Raw genomic sequence first — 14302 nt, 5'->3', positions numbered from 1 at the left:
ACAGGACCCAGGAAATTGGAGGCTTGTGAGCTTGATATTGGCACTGGGCAAGGTCCTTAAGCATATTACCAAACAGCTTGTCTATGAGCACTTAGCTAGGAATTAATTAAGAGGATCCAATTGGAAGTATGCCAAACAGATCATGCCAAGCTAATGTGATATCTTTTATGATAGAATTACTAACCTGGTTGATTTGGAAAATGCCATAAATCTAGCATATCTTGATTTCAGCAAAGCTTTTGACAAAGTCACTTATATCATCCTTGTTAACAAAATGGTCAAATATGGATTTGAGAACTGAAATATCAGGTAGATCCACAGTTCAAGGGCTGTACTCAAAGTGCAGTTATAAATGGCATTGAATTTACCTGGAGAGACATGTTGAGTGCAGTGCGAGAGGGCTCTGCCCTGGCCCAGTGTTGTTCAACGTTTTTATGAATGAGGGGGTTGGGTGAATGCTTACCAAATTTGCAGATGATACAAAGCTAGGAAGAATGATTAATATTTGGAAGGGGGAATCAAAAAAGTCTTGAGCTAGAACAATGGATGGAAACAAATGGACAAAATTTAACAGGGAGAAATGTAAAGTCATGTACAAATGAGCAAAATCTGTCACAAGAGCAAAACATATGAGAAGGTTCTGGGTATTAGTAAATCTTAAATTCAACATATGCAAAGAAGACCAATGACATGGTCCTCAATGGAACTATGGTCCTCAATGGAACTCAATGGTCCTCAATGGAACTGCATCTATATGGAGGGAAGTGTGTAGTGGGGTGCCTCAGGGCTCTGTTCTTGGCCCAGTGCTCTTCAACATCTTCATCAACGATTTGGACGAAGGGATAGATGGGGAACTCATCAAATTTGCAGACAACAGCAAGTTGGCAAGAATAGCCAACACTCCAGAAGACAGGCTTAAGATACAGAAGGATCTGGACAGACTTGAACACTGGGCACTAACTAACAAAATAAAATTCAGTGGTGAAAAAAGCAAGGTTCTACATTTAGGCAAGAAAAACCAAATGCACAAGTACAGCATAGGTGGCACCATGCTCAATAGTAGTAACTGTGAGAGGGACCTCGGAGTCCTAGTAGACAATCACCTAAATATGAGCCAGCAGTGTGCTGCAGCTGCCAAAAAGGCCAACACAGTGCTAGGCTGCATTAACAGAGGGATAGAATCAAGATCACGTGAAGTATTAATATCACTCTACAATGCCTTGGTAAGGCCACACTTGGAATACTGCATCCAGTTTTGGTCACCACGATGTAAAAAAGATGTTGAGACTCTAAAAAGAGTACAGAGAAGAGCAACAAAGATGATTAGGGGACTGAAGGCTAAAACATATAAGGAACGGTTGCTAGAATTGGGTATGTCTAGTTTAACGAAGAGAAGGACAAGGGGGGACATGATAGCAGTATTCCAATATCTCAGGGGCTGCCATAAAGAAGAGGGAATCAGGGTATTTTCCAAAGCACCTGAAGGCAGGACAAGAAGCAACGGGTGGAAACTAATCAAGGAGAGAAGCAACCTAGAACTAAGGAGAAAGTTCCTGACAGTGAGAACAATTAATCAGTGGAACAGCCTGCCTCCAGAAGCAGTAAATGCTTCAACACTGGAAATTTTTAAGAAGAGACTGGACAGCCATTTGTCCAAAATGGTGTAGGGTTTCCTGCCTGAGCAGGGGGTTGGACTAGATGACCTCCAAGGTCCCTTCCAACATTATTATTATTATTATTATTATTATTATTATTATTATTATTATTATTATTATTATTACATCTTACACAGTATTTAAAAGAGCAGCAAGAGCAAAAAGCAGACTATGGGAGATGATTCCTACTCCACTTTAGTCAGGCCTCACTTAGATATAGAATTCAGTTCTACACAGCCATTTTGAAAAAGACTTTGATGAACTGGAACAAGTCTAGAGAAGAGTTACCAAGATGGTGAGAGAACTGGAACTAACAAAGAATGATTAAAAGACTTAGGAATGTTTACCTTGCAAAAGAAAATATTGAGGTGGAACACGATAGCTGCCTTTACATATCTGAAAGGCAGTCACATTGTAAAAGATTTGGACATTCTCCCTTGCTCCAGAAGGTAAGATAAAACTAATGGGACAAAATTCAAGATGTAGGACAAGGGGGGACATGATAGCAGTATTCCAATATCTCCAATATCCCCCTATGGGGGATGCTATACTGAATCCTGCATTGCACAGCGGGTTGAACTTAAATGACCTCTTAAGATACCTTTCAACTCTATATTCTATAAGTATAACATTTCTCTATATTACTTGATAAATAAATGCTTTTGGACCATTACTGATGGGTTTGAGCAAGCACTCCATTTTAAACAAGAGGGTTAACTTGATATATTTATATATTTATCAATGATACTATTACTACATTTTCCTCTGTAGCAAAAATTGGCCTAATATAAAAGAAAGCATAAAAGAGGCAAACAGTAATGAATGGGCAAAATGAATCTGGGTTAGCAGATAAAAGGATTTGCTTGAAAATATATATATTAAAAAGAGATGGGGATTAATTCAATCCATTTAGTGTTATATTAAATAATGGCAATAGTGGCAAAGGTCAGAGACAATTGCTTTCTAGAAAAGAATAAAGTCTTCCTGTGGGCTTTTAGGTGGAGTCACCAGAAGACTGGAGGTATGAGATACTGCACATGTAGACTGTAAATTTTAGTTTGACAAGCAACATCAGAACTGTCTAGATGCCAAAAATTTTTACATCACAGGATATTCTGTTTCTATGCTCACCGACAAATGGTTTCTAATTGATTTTTAAATCTGTTCTCAAACATTCAATCTGTTCTCAAACATTCAATCAATCAATCAATCAATGCCCAGCAGGCCTGAGGTTTATAAAATCTGACCCCTGGATGACTGTTCTTGTACTGTTTGTTTTGTTATGTTTTATGGTGTTTTTATTGTTAGCTGCCCAGAGTCCTCCGAGAGTGGGGCGACTTATAAATTTTAAAAATAAATAAATAAATATACCTCAGTGCTATTTTCATTTAAAAAAAAACAGTGTGCAGAACAATTGTCTTAGGCTACATTAAGTAATAACCAGTGCCTGAATGAAAAATTGAAGCACCATACAGCAATATGTTAAGCATACATGAAAGGTAATCATATTTTCCATTGCTGCCTTTTTATGAACTGCTTGTTTGTTTTAACCTCTTCTTTGTTACAACCACAAATTTTATTAATGTTAGTACTGCTGAAAAACTTCTGCATCTGAGAAGTTTCCTAGATTTCACCTTAGCATTGCCCCTATTACCTAATGGCAGACTGATTTCACTGGAACATTTTGCAGCTGCTAGACCCTGTTTCAGGCATTGTAAGAAGTGGTGAAAGGGGTCATGGAAAGGGGTCCTGGAAAGGATTCCTGGGAGAGTGGCATGGATATTCCCACATATCTCCCTTTCCAGATACAAGGCCAACACCTGCAGAAAAGACCTTTCTCTGTCCTGGAAGCCTGTCCTTGCAACTGACCTAAACACATACAAAATTAAGCCCCCCCCCAATAATAAATTTAGATGCAATAAAACTCAAGGCTGAGTCTAGCACAAGCTTGCTGCTTTGGAAAGAGTTTCTGAAGGAGGCACCTTATGTAGCCTTGCAATTAACCTGCTCTGAATCAGATCTAACTAAAGACAGATTAGACACAACCTCAGAGTCACCTGTGCACAAAGGAGCACTCACTTTAAATGCTTTCAAAATATTGATTGCAATTATCATTGACAAGTGAATTTATATTATGATCTGTAAGTTTCTATGTAACATGCTATTTATAGTTTCTATACTTCAATTAAGAAAAATGTAAACACTTTAACATGTCACTATTACAATCATTTGCAAGTTACTTGCAAACTCATATTGTGGAGCATAAATTTGTATTTGATTTCAGAAAAGCTGAACAAAACATTTTTTCTATACTGCATGTTTGAGATTAGAGAGTGTGTGGCTTGTAACTGAAGCTCCTGATGCTAAAATGCTCAATGAGAGTTTCCAGATCATTGTGGTATACACAGTCATTCATCTTATATATTCTATTATTTTATCACAAGCAATTTTGGCTGTCATTTTCACATTTATTCTGTTAATAAAAACTCTGGGATAACATTAGTCAGTGCTTGGTCTGTTTCCATTTGGCAGATGACTCACAAACATAAGTTACGTGAAAGACAATAAACCTTGGAAAAACAATTCCTATAGACCTTTCTCTTTCCTCCCTTGATAAACAAACATACAAATGGCAGCATTCTAAATGCAGACTTTCTAAATCTTTTAAATAACCATTTAAAATCAATTACAACCAATTACATTTTTTTCAGGAAACTCAACTACTTACCTATCAAGAACTAAATAATATTAAGAACCAAAGATTATGATGTCAATCATAGAATATTTAATTAAGGAATATTTCAAATTTCTTTGAAATACAACTTTTGCACTATATGTAGCATTAAGTGCTATGTTATATTAATGCTATTTTACTTTCATTTTCAGTTTTTAAAGCATTTTTCTCTGGAAATGATCATCATCATTTCAGTGCAACTAAGATAAAAATCATGACTCAAAAGAACAATTCTGTAATCTAAGCAGGAATTCTAAGTATCTATTTATGATGAGTTTAATCATCTGCTTAGATTACAGAAATATTATTAAAGCATCATTATGGACAATAAAACTCAGTTCAATACAAGAAGTCTCATAACTGTAGAAATCTCTCTGTGATCATTCCATATATAGTGTTTTTTTCCTAATGACTTCTAAATTCTTTGATGTTAAGATATCTTTTTTAAAAATAAAATAGGCTTATTCAAAGACAGTGCGCTGATTTCTTTGATCACTAAATGAGACATGGCAGCTTGTATGAAAACTTCTAAAAATGCAATGATCTGAGTACAATAAAGAAAACAGTTATATGCATTGCATAGATACATCACCAAATGGTGCCATCTAAGGAATGCAACTGGAGTGTTCCTAGAGAGTAGAAAAGTGCCACAATATAACTGAAAACTCTAATTAGTTATAAAAATTAAAAGCAAATATATAAAAACTATCCTACAACCTCCATAATAGTAAGCAGGATGGATGGATGGATGGATGGATGATGGATGGATGGATGATGGATGATGGGTGGGTGGATGACTAGATAGATATGTACCCTCAAATCATGACTGATATTTAGCAAGCACATAGATAGATTACATTCATAAAATTTGAGAAAGTTGTGGCTGTTTCAGTGCTATCAGCTGTTTCTGGACTGCTCCTATGGTCATGTAATTTTCAATTTCAGTGTTTTGTGATAGTTTCCCAATTTCACAATCCCTCATTCCCTACCCCAACCAGCAACAGCCACTTACCTTCCCAGCTGGAAAAAGAAGCATGTGGCACTTCTTACCCCCTGTGACCCCAACACACACTTCTTGACCCATATCACCCCCTATGCATCTTCCCTGACCACATAATATTTCTGTCATACACCTACCCATCCTTCCCAATCCACGCAATACTTCCTTGCACCCGCAAATACCATTCCTGATCTACTCAGCCCTTTACTCTCTTCCACAGCCATCAGCAGACACTTAAATTACCTGCTCTCCTTGAACTTGCAATTTCGTGCAGGCTTCCCCACTGATCTTGTCCTGAAAGCATCTTACAAGTAAAGTAAATGGGAGGGAGAGAGGGGGGGAGGAAGGAAGGAAGGAAGGAAGGAAGGAAGGAAGGAAGGAAGGAAGGAAGGAAGGAAGGAAGGAAGGAAGGAAGATTGGCTTCTGATGCTCTCTGCCTGCTGCAAGGAAATTTAATGGAAAAGACAGGAGGAAGTTGGAAGTCACTCCCTCACTCACTGCTTTTTTGCTCAACCATGGTCATTTTATTTCTCTTAGGTAAGGAAATATCTCTGAAATCATGACCCAATGATGCATGGGTTGTCTAGTTCCATTTAAATATTCCTAACAAGCTCACTGTACTTTGGCTAAACATATTTTCACCAGTTCTGAGCAGCCATGATCTAGATAGCTCAAGCATATTTCCAGAAACTATCCTGTTGACTAGCTAAATATTGACTTACAGTATATTTATTTCCCTTTCTGATCTTCATCTCTGGACTTGTAGAATAGATGAGAATATCATCAGGATGCTGAGCTTCCTTCTGAAATTTTCAAAATTTGATGATATCATTGTTACTCTTTGCAATACAATTTATTTTCAATTGTTAGTAGACAGCTGGTGGAAGTTGTGTTCTGTCACATCCTGATATTTGTTTCTAGAAAATAGAATGCTTCATATACAAATGATACATTCAAGAATTAAAATAAAATGAAAGCATAGGGACTGCCTACATACTGTCACACCGACTTTATATCCTCCAGATGTGTTGAATTAAAGCTGCTAAACTCATCAGTCAATTAGACAATAACGTTGGTAGTTTCTATGAAAAACACTGCAGTCCAAACAGAAAGTTGGAGAAAAATCACTTCACTATATGAACTAAGATTGTACCTAATGGAGAAAGACCCATATAATCTGTAACTCATGTTCTGATATATGGTATCTTTTATAAAAATGCAAAGGCCTGTTTCATAACTCCCTGTCTGATGAAGTACCCAAACAGTTCTGAAATGTTTTGTATATAGCACATCTTTTTACTGACAAACTAATAGAATTCAGTTTTCTTGAATGTGACAAAAATTTCAGAATCAGAATAGAGCTGGAAGGGACCTTGAAGGTCTTCTTGTCCAGCCCCCTGCTTAAGCAGTAGACTCTATATCATTTCATTTGTTATATTGTCTGTAAAAATGTAACATGCCTTGCTCATTTAGATGATGTTGTTACAATTGTAACATCTGTAGTTCATTTTACTTGAAACAGAAACTATCTATAACTTGTTCAGTTGTACAATCTGGTCAGTACCATAATGAAAAAGTAATCAATTAATTACTTCTTAGGTTTGTATATTCATCTGTTTCAACCCTTCACCTAAAGCTCCATCTTGTCTTGCTGTACAATCACCTGAAATAACATCACAGCAAAAGAATTGAACTTGTTTTATTTTGTTTTGTTTTGTTTTCCTTCCCAAGAATCCTGCTGTGGGTTATTTGAGTCCCAGCCGTGGACCAGAGTCAGGAGGGACTATGGTGACCATTACTGGCCATTTTCTGGGAGCTGGCAGCAGTGTGTCGATATTGCTGGGTAATCAGACCTGCGAGTTTTATGGGTAAGAGAGTTGGGGGAGGGAGGGTTGAGTTTATGTGCAATGTTAAAGTCACACCGATTTTAAACACTTAACCTCTAATAAATCACCATAAACTATGCTGTTGCTGATTGTGATGAATGATGAAACTCAGTGAATTGAGTTTATTCTGATTACTTTTATCTATTACTTTTCTTTTGCATATCAAAAACCTGCCTCTACCCTAAGTCTCAAACATATTCTGTTGCTCAAAATCCCTTTACATGTTCTCCAGCCCATTTTCTCTCAGCAAGAAATTAAAAGAGAATGAGAGAGAAAAAAAAGGGGGGGGGAAGAAGACATCTCTTTCCATTCTCTTATTGTTATTCTAACTATGAAAGCAGCAGGTGTGCCTGCCTCCCAGTGCAATGGGAAAGAGGTTGAGTGACAGAAATTAAGAATGAAGCTTTAATTTTTTTTTGTCTTTTAGAATTCACAAATGTATGTTTCAGTTTCTATATTTTTAAAGTGATATATTTTTATCTCTTTTGTTACTTTTTATCAAAAAAGCAATACTGCATTTTGTCATGTCTATTTAAACTTGCAGTGCCATACATTTATATATTCTAACTTTGTGTATTTGTATGAATGACATGCATGACAGTGATGATAATTAAATATCTAAGAACAAAATATATTTTTGCTATGTAATCAGTTACATAATTGGTCCTGTATAGCATACTGATTGATATCAGAGAATCAAAATAGTCAATGTTCAATTTAATGATTGAAATTTTGCATGAATGTAAAATCATTATAAACAATTATTTTTGCACTGGACCCTTTGTCTTTGTGATGGAAATTATTGGACAATGTATGAATATGGTTTTATATGCTTGTTACAATTCAGAAAGACAAAGTCTGTTCAGGTTTTATAAATATCTATAGTCTAAGTTGCTCGAATTAATTTAACCGATCTTCCATATAGAATCATGGAAATAAAAATCATCTTCCTCTAATATTTTAATATGTGTACAAATTGATTTCACTAAAATTTTTAAAGCCTATCCAGGTGTCAGCCCTTTTATGTCATTCTTTATATGTAGATAGAGGTCAATCATCTGTAGTGAAGAGTCTTTACTGTCCATGAAAATTCTTACTAAATTCTAAAATCTGGGCCCTCAATTATGTGAATGCTCAAGGACTTAGTAGAATAGGCTCTCCACTACAGATTGGAAGTTAGAACAAGTGCATAGGGTCAACAGATGAATCTCTCCTCCTCTTCAAGACATTTGGATTGTTCACAATTTGAAATAAATGTGTAAATCAAAGGCTTCAATGTACTATTAATATACCCCACTTCACTTCAAAATATCAAACAATATATATGTAACAAAAATATAACAGCATAATATACTGTATGTATTAATTACTATGTTGTATTTGTTATTATAATACAAATTATAGTTTGAGATTTCTTCTGCAAACTACAATGAACAATAATAATCTGTTGGGCAACAAGCTTTGTATAATGTAGTTGAATCAGGAATTTCAAGAAAGAATAAAATTCCAAATAAGTACGTTTAATAAACATGTAGTACTCTGGTGACAAAATGAATCATTAAAAAACAACTGTTTTCTGTAATATCCATGGCAATAGTCCAAAGATATATCATGCAAAAGTCTTTATGAAATTGGTTAGATGAGTTTATAATAAAATAGTTCCAAGTTTCATCTCTGGCAACTCCAAGTGTGATGGGAAATATTTCCTTTAGAAAACCTAAAGAGTCCCTGCCAGTTAGTGTCAGTGACAGGCCGGGTTCCTATGCTCCCAAGACTCAGCTTGAAACAGCAGTATCAACTGTGTGGGTGTCAAAGCAGGTAAGACAGTGGGATTAGTTCATGATACAAACCCATCTCTTTTATTCATATGTACCACATAGGTACCAATTTGGGTGCCAGAGATCTGAAAACTATGTAGGAATTCTGTATATACATTTGATTTCCTGATGAAAATAAAATGAAACATAAATTTAAGAAGCAACCTTATTGTGGTTAAAATGATAGGATGCTTGGGCATATTGTCTTGTAAAAAAATAGAAAAGTCAAGGACCTGTTTCAGGAAATAAATGGAAAGCCTTTTGACTGTTCCTTCCACCCTACTCTTAATGCAAGTTAATCAGATGCAGGGAGTGAAGGATTTGCATGCCACTTGCTGCTGCTTTTATACAATTTGTCTGCAGTATAACTAACATTTCCAAAGCTGAATTACTGAGACTTTTCATATTAATGCTGCTTTCTTTAGTATCTGAAGAGATAAAACATCCCAGCATCCACTTTATGCCTGGATTGAAAAGGGGAGATAAGGAATGACATGTTAATGAGTAAACTTGATTTAACTGATTTAGTATCTCCTTATCTAATAGGACAGTGTTCATTTATACCTTTGGAACAGATAAGAAGAAATGTGCATAGTTACATTACAGGAGGTTTTTCATTTCTTATCTACAGAGGAGATTTTTTTTTCTTTATGGTATTTGCTTCTCAAATAACTTTTTAAGCCTAGAGTTATGCAGGAACTCTCTCAACTGATGCTGGGATGCAACATTGATGTTTGCAGAGCTCAACTTGATTACATGCTTTCATTAGCTCTGTTGGCTAACATGACAAACAGTGGTATCATGTAATTCATTAGCATAAAAAACATACTGGGATATCTTTTACTAGTACTCTTTCTGCTGTTCTTGGATATCAGAAAGGGAGATATATATATAATAGAAGTATTGAGTCACCCAACAATGTAACATTGAGCAGTGTACTACAAAGCAAACAATAAAGAGTAACAATATTAATACAACATTAAACAATAACTCAACATATAAAATATAAAAGACCAGATATGATGGTTAAACAATCAAAAGAAAATTCCACTAAACTAGACTCAAGTGTTTAGAGAAAAAGCCAGGTCAGGATACCATGTCAAGAGACAAGAAGAGTCAGGATGGAGGAATCACATACATCCAGGACTTGCCACAAATAACTGACAACTGTGACCAAAGCCATCTCTATACCATATTCCAGATTGAATCTGGACTGAAAATGGTTCAGCTTCCTCCAGAGCCCTATAAAGCTGAAAGGCAGAAATTTTTCAGATTGGATGTTAAATCCGTAATGTCCAGATAATATTCAGAAGTGGCTGGGACAGACACCTCCCTAATTTATTGATCTTTAAGGAGGATGGGGAGATTACAGCAAAATCAGACTTGCAAGGTTCATTTATTACAGTCAATCTCAATTAAAAAAGATTATAGATATTTTGTAGAATTGATTTCATGGTTTGGTCCACTTAACAGCCATTCAGATGTTCCACCAATTCCTCCTGATCTAGAAGTCACTGGGGTCATTTTGAACAGGGTCCCTACTCTCTGTTCTATCCCTTCCTCCAACAGTCCCATTCACAAGCCAAGCACAAATCCTACCCATTTAGATGCCAAGTAAATACAAGGGTGCTTCTGACCACACACTCTTCTAAACCAGCTCCTGCCTACTCACTTTCAAAATCCAATCATGCCCTCTCCCTCTGTACTCATCATACATAGGGCAACAAACATACAACTTCACCAACCTAAGGCAAGCCACTACTATCCCTTCTATCTCCCACTTGGGGGGGGGTGTTAAAATGGGTCAAGTCCCATCCCTTCCTCACCAATGTGCTCCACAATCAACCTTCAGTCCAATCCCAATCTTCCTCCCAACCATCAATCCTAAATCTAGTTACTTTTCTAGGAGGCAGAGTGGCATAACTTCCAAAGGGCTGCAAAGTCTCTGCAATCAAACAATCTAACTACATTAGTTGCATTAAATTCCTTTAGGGCATGGAACTGGTCATCTTCCCCCTTCCAGACATAGAATCACTAATAGGACAAGATAGTTCTTGCCCTCTGGGCATATTGCCACAGTGGCAGGACATTGCCTGGACTTTTCTAAAATCTGTTAGCTAGCTCCCACCTCTGCCACAGATCAATGCCTCCTCAACAATCTTCACACTTCCCCAGACATCCAAGCCAGACAAGATCAGCCGACTTGCTAGATACTGAATGTCCTTTCACATTCTTCATAGTTTGTCATCCAAGTATAGTCTTGTGGGCATCTAAGTCACAAATTATTTATTTATCTTCATTATTCCTTCTTTGTGGCATATACCACCATTAGAATTTATAAATTAGAATTTATAAATCAACCTCAGTGGTTTTTCTTTTTTTAATTTGCAACTAAGGAAAAATTTGGAATAAATAAATGATAACATCTATGTTCAATGCGACATAACTATTCCATTAAATGTATGGTTATATTTAAGAACGTTTCCTAATTCACTGTATCTATTTGCCCATATAATCTAGTAAACAACATTTCTCAGAATCTAATAGCATACTGTTTATCCCTGCCTTTCCATACAAGGTCATGACATGGTCTTCTTTCTTTCTTTCTTTCTTTCTTTCTTCCATAAACTGCATGGTTTATAGGTGATGAACTTGGCATGTACTCATGATGTGTAGGAGACTGATTAGATGAAGCAGTTTCTAATGAGATTCACTGTAATTACAGCTTCTTTCTATTCTCCTGCCTCTGATTGGAGGAGTGGAGAAATTCACCATGACGATATGGTAATAGCGCAGAAAGCTAATTAACTGATCAGAGGGAGCTTGCACTAACTCTTTGCCAGCAGTGATGTGTCGCTTTGGATCTTACACAAGGACTAAACAGATATCTCTGAAGTCTGGCCTATGGCATGTTAAAATGCCTATTCTCGTGTGAGGTCACTGATAGATAGAAGATTAGATTCCAGCTCCCAGAGAAATTGTTATTATGGCCAGGTTGCACAGTGATGTGACAGTGCATAACTTACTTCCTTTCTCTTTTTTTAATTTTACATTGTCCATTTCCCTCCATCCATTTTTATCATTTATATTCCTTCCCTGTTTTTTTACCCTTTAATCTCATTATGCATACTTTGAATCAAATTTATGATACTTTTTTCAGACCAGGAACTCCCTTTTATTCTTTTGGGTAAAGAAACAGAGTGGTGTTCAAAAAAAAATTGCATCCTGAGGGATTTTTTTTTTCTTTTCAAATACAATATATCAATTGTAATTCTCTTCATATAACCACAAGATATTGCACTTAATATTTAACTATTTGTAAAAGTGCAGTACAAAATCCACTATGCTTATGGTAAAGTATTTAACAAATATAGCACCATCCAAAACACTGGCGATATAACAACATCTTACTATATCCCTAAGGTTTGCAAGGGTATAAAACTTATTTAGATACTTTACTTTTGCATGCTCCAAGGACACATCAGAAGATTATGAATTTTGTGGGAATATTGGAGGTCAGGATGCAGATTTCTAAAGTATACATATGTACCTGGCCTGAAACCTGAATAGAAGAATCCATAAAACATTTTAACTTATTTGTCCTTCCTTAATTCCAATGAAAAGAGCCAAATACTAAGCATGCTGTAAATTGAAGTTCATGTTACATATTTAATTTGTTTACTCAAGTAGTTTACAATTTATTATTGTAATTATTGATGGTTATTACAGTTTGTTTTTTTAAAAAAAGGCAAGAATAACCAATGTTCCATTCTTTGATTATACATCTTCATACCAGGAATGTATCTATAAGCAAAACTAGCTGCATCATATAATTATTGTTTTTCCCATCATTATTATGTTGAGAAATAGGACTCAGGAAAGGGAGATGAAGACTCAAATTTGAGTAACTTTATTTTTTTTCCTGCCATTAGTTATCCTTTCTTGCATCTCTCCCCCCCTCTCCCCCCCCACACCTTCTGCTGAGTATATACATAGTGGAAAAAGCACAAGGCTTCCTAATATTTTCTTCTCTGGGGATTAAACAGTTTTGATGATGATTTTGAATAGGAGGGGAAATAATTGACATAAAAGACATTTACTCCATCCTCCCTCCTTCCTGGAGCTAATTCTGAGTAGTTTTCTTTATTGTTTTTCATCTATATACAGAATTTTTCCAGAGTAAAGCAATTAGTTGTATAACTCTAGATATACTCTGGGAACTGCCAGGGAAGAGCCATTTTAGCCCTCTTGTTGCAGACCAAATTTTCTGAGATCCTCTTTGCCTTCTGAAAAGCAGCCCCTCCATCCTGTGAATCCAGATTACATTCTACCACAATTATTAGTTTAAGTAGCAACTCAGCTCATATTAAAAGAGCTGGGAAAAAGCATTTCAAATTATCAAAAAACTCAACATTAATGCACTGAAAAAATGAGGGTTGGACATTCCTTTTGCAGTTTTCAAGATTGTCATTTATCTCAAAATTAGCATTAAAGACTGAGTAAAGTTAGTATAATCTTGCTTTTTTGATCTAGACAACTGGTGTGTGTGTGATCTTTTATAGGCCCCTTTAGGCTTTATAGAGTTTTAGATATTCATATGAGCCAGTTTGGTCTAGTGGCTAAGGCACCAGATTAGAAACGAGGAGACGGTGAATTCAAGTCCTGCTTTATGTATGAAAGCCAGCTGGTGACTTTGGATCAATCACTGTCTCTCACCCAACTCATCTATGAACACACAAACACCTATATATATTTATATTTATATTGGATGTAGAGATGGAAGTGCAAAATGCTGCTTTCAGGAACATAGTGTTCTGTTTTTCCTCCAGACCACACAGATGCAATAAATCACTACCAGAACAGTAGAAGGGCATGCAGTCAAAATTAAGCTTTACATTATTATTTTGGAATGTTCCATTCCGAAACTGATATTTTGTACATCTTTAATTATAAGCCATGCAAAGTCATTTATGGATAGATGGCATACACATTTATAATATAAATAAATGAAATTAATACATATTATGGAATTTATTCAGTAAGGGTTTTTTTTTTTAGAAAACAAAATTTTGGCAGATGTGAATATCAAGGTTGCAAAGTCAAGACCTTGCCACATGTTTCCAAAAATGAGAACTTCAGCATCATATTTTTAATCTTGATTTAATTACAATCCAAATTTTAAATTATGTATGCTTATTATATGCAGAAGT

At 35.7% G+C, this 14302-nt stretch overlaps 1 protein-coding gene across 2 annotated transcripts in view; it reads left to right on the top strand.

Moving 5' to 3' along the window:
• Positions 1 to 14302, top strand: part of PLXNA2 (plexin A2) — a 275925-nt gene that overhangs the window by 180196 nt on the left and 81427 nt on the right. For both annotated transcript variants that reach the window (XM_039320077.1, XM_039320076.1), the window contains one exon: positions 7121 to 7257. In XM_039320077.1, the coding sequence (XP_039176011.1) occupies positions 7121 to 7257 (137 nt within the window). The remainder of the gene's footprint in view (positions 1 to 7120; positions 7258 to 14302) is intronic.

This window comes from Crotalus tigris, unplaced genomic scaffold (genome assembly GCF_016545835.1).
Source record: "Crotalus tigris isolate CLP2741 ecotype Arizona unplaced genomic scaffold, ASM1654583v1 scf7180000023618.1514416, whole genome shotgun sequence".
Lineage (NCBI taxonomy): Eukaryota > Metazoa > Chordata > Lepidosauria > Squamata > Viperidae > Crotalus > Crotalus tigris.
Note: the sequence above shows the minus strand (reverse complement) of the source record. Positions and strands in the feature narration are given on the sequence as shown.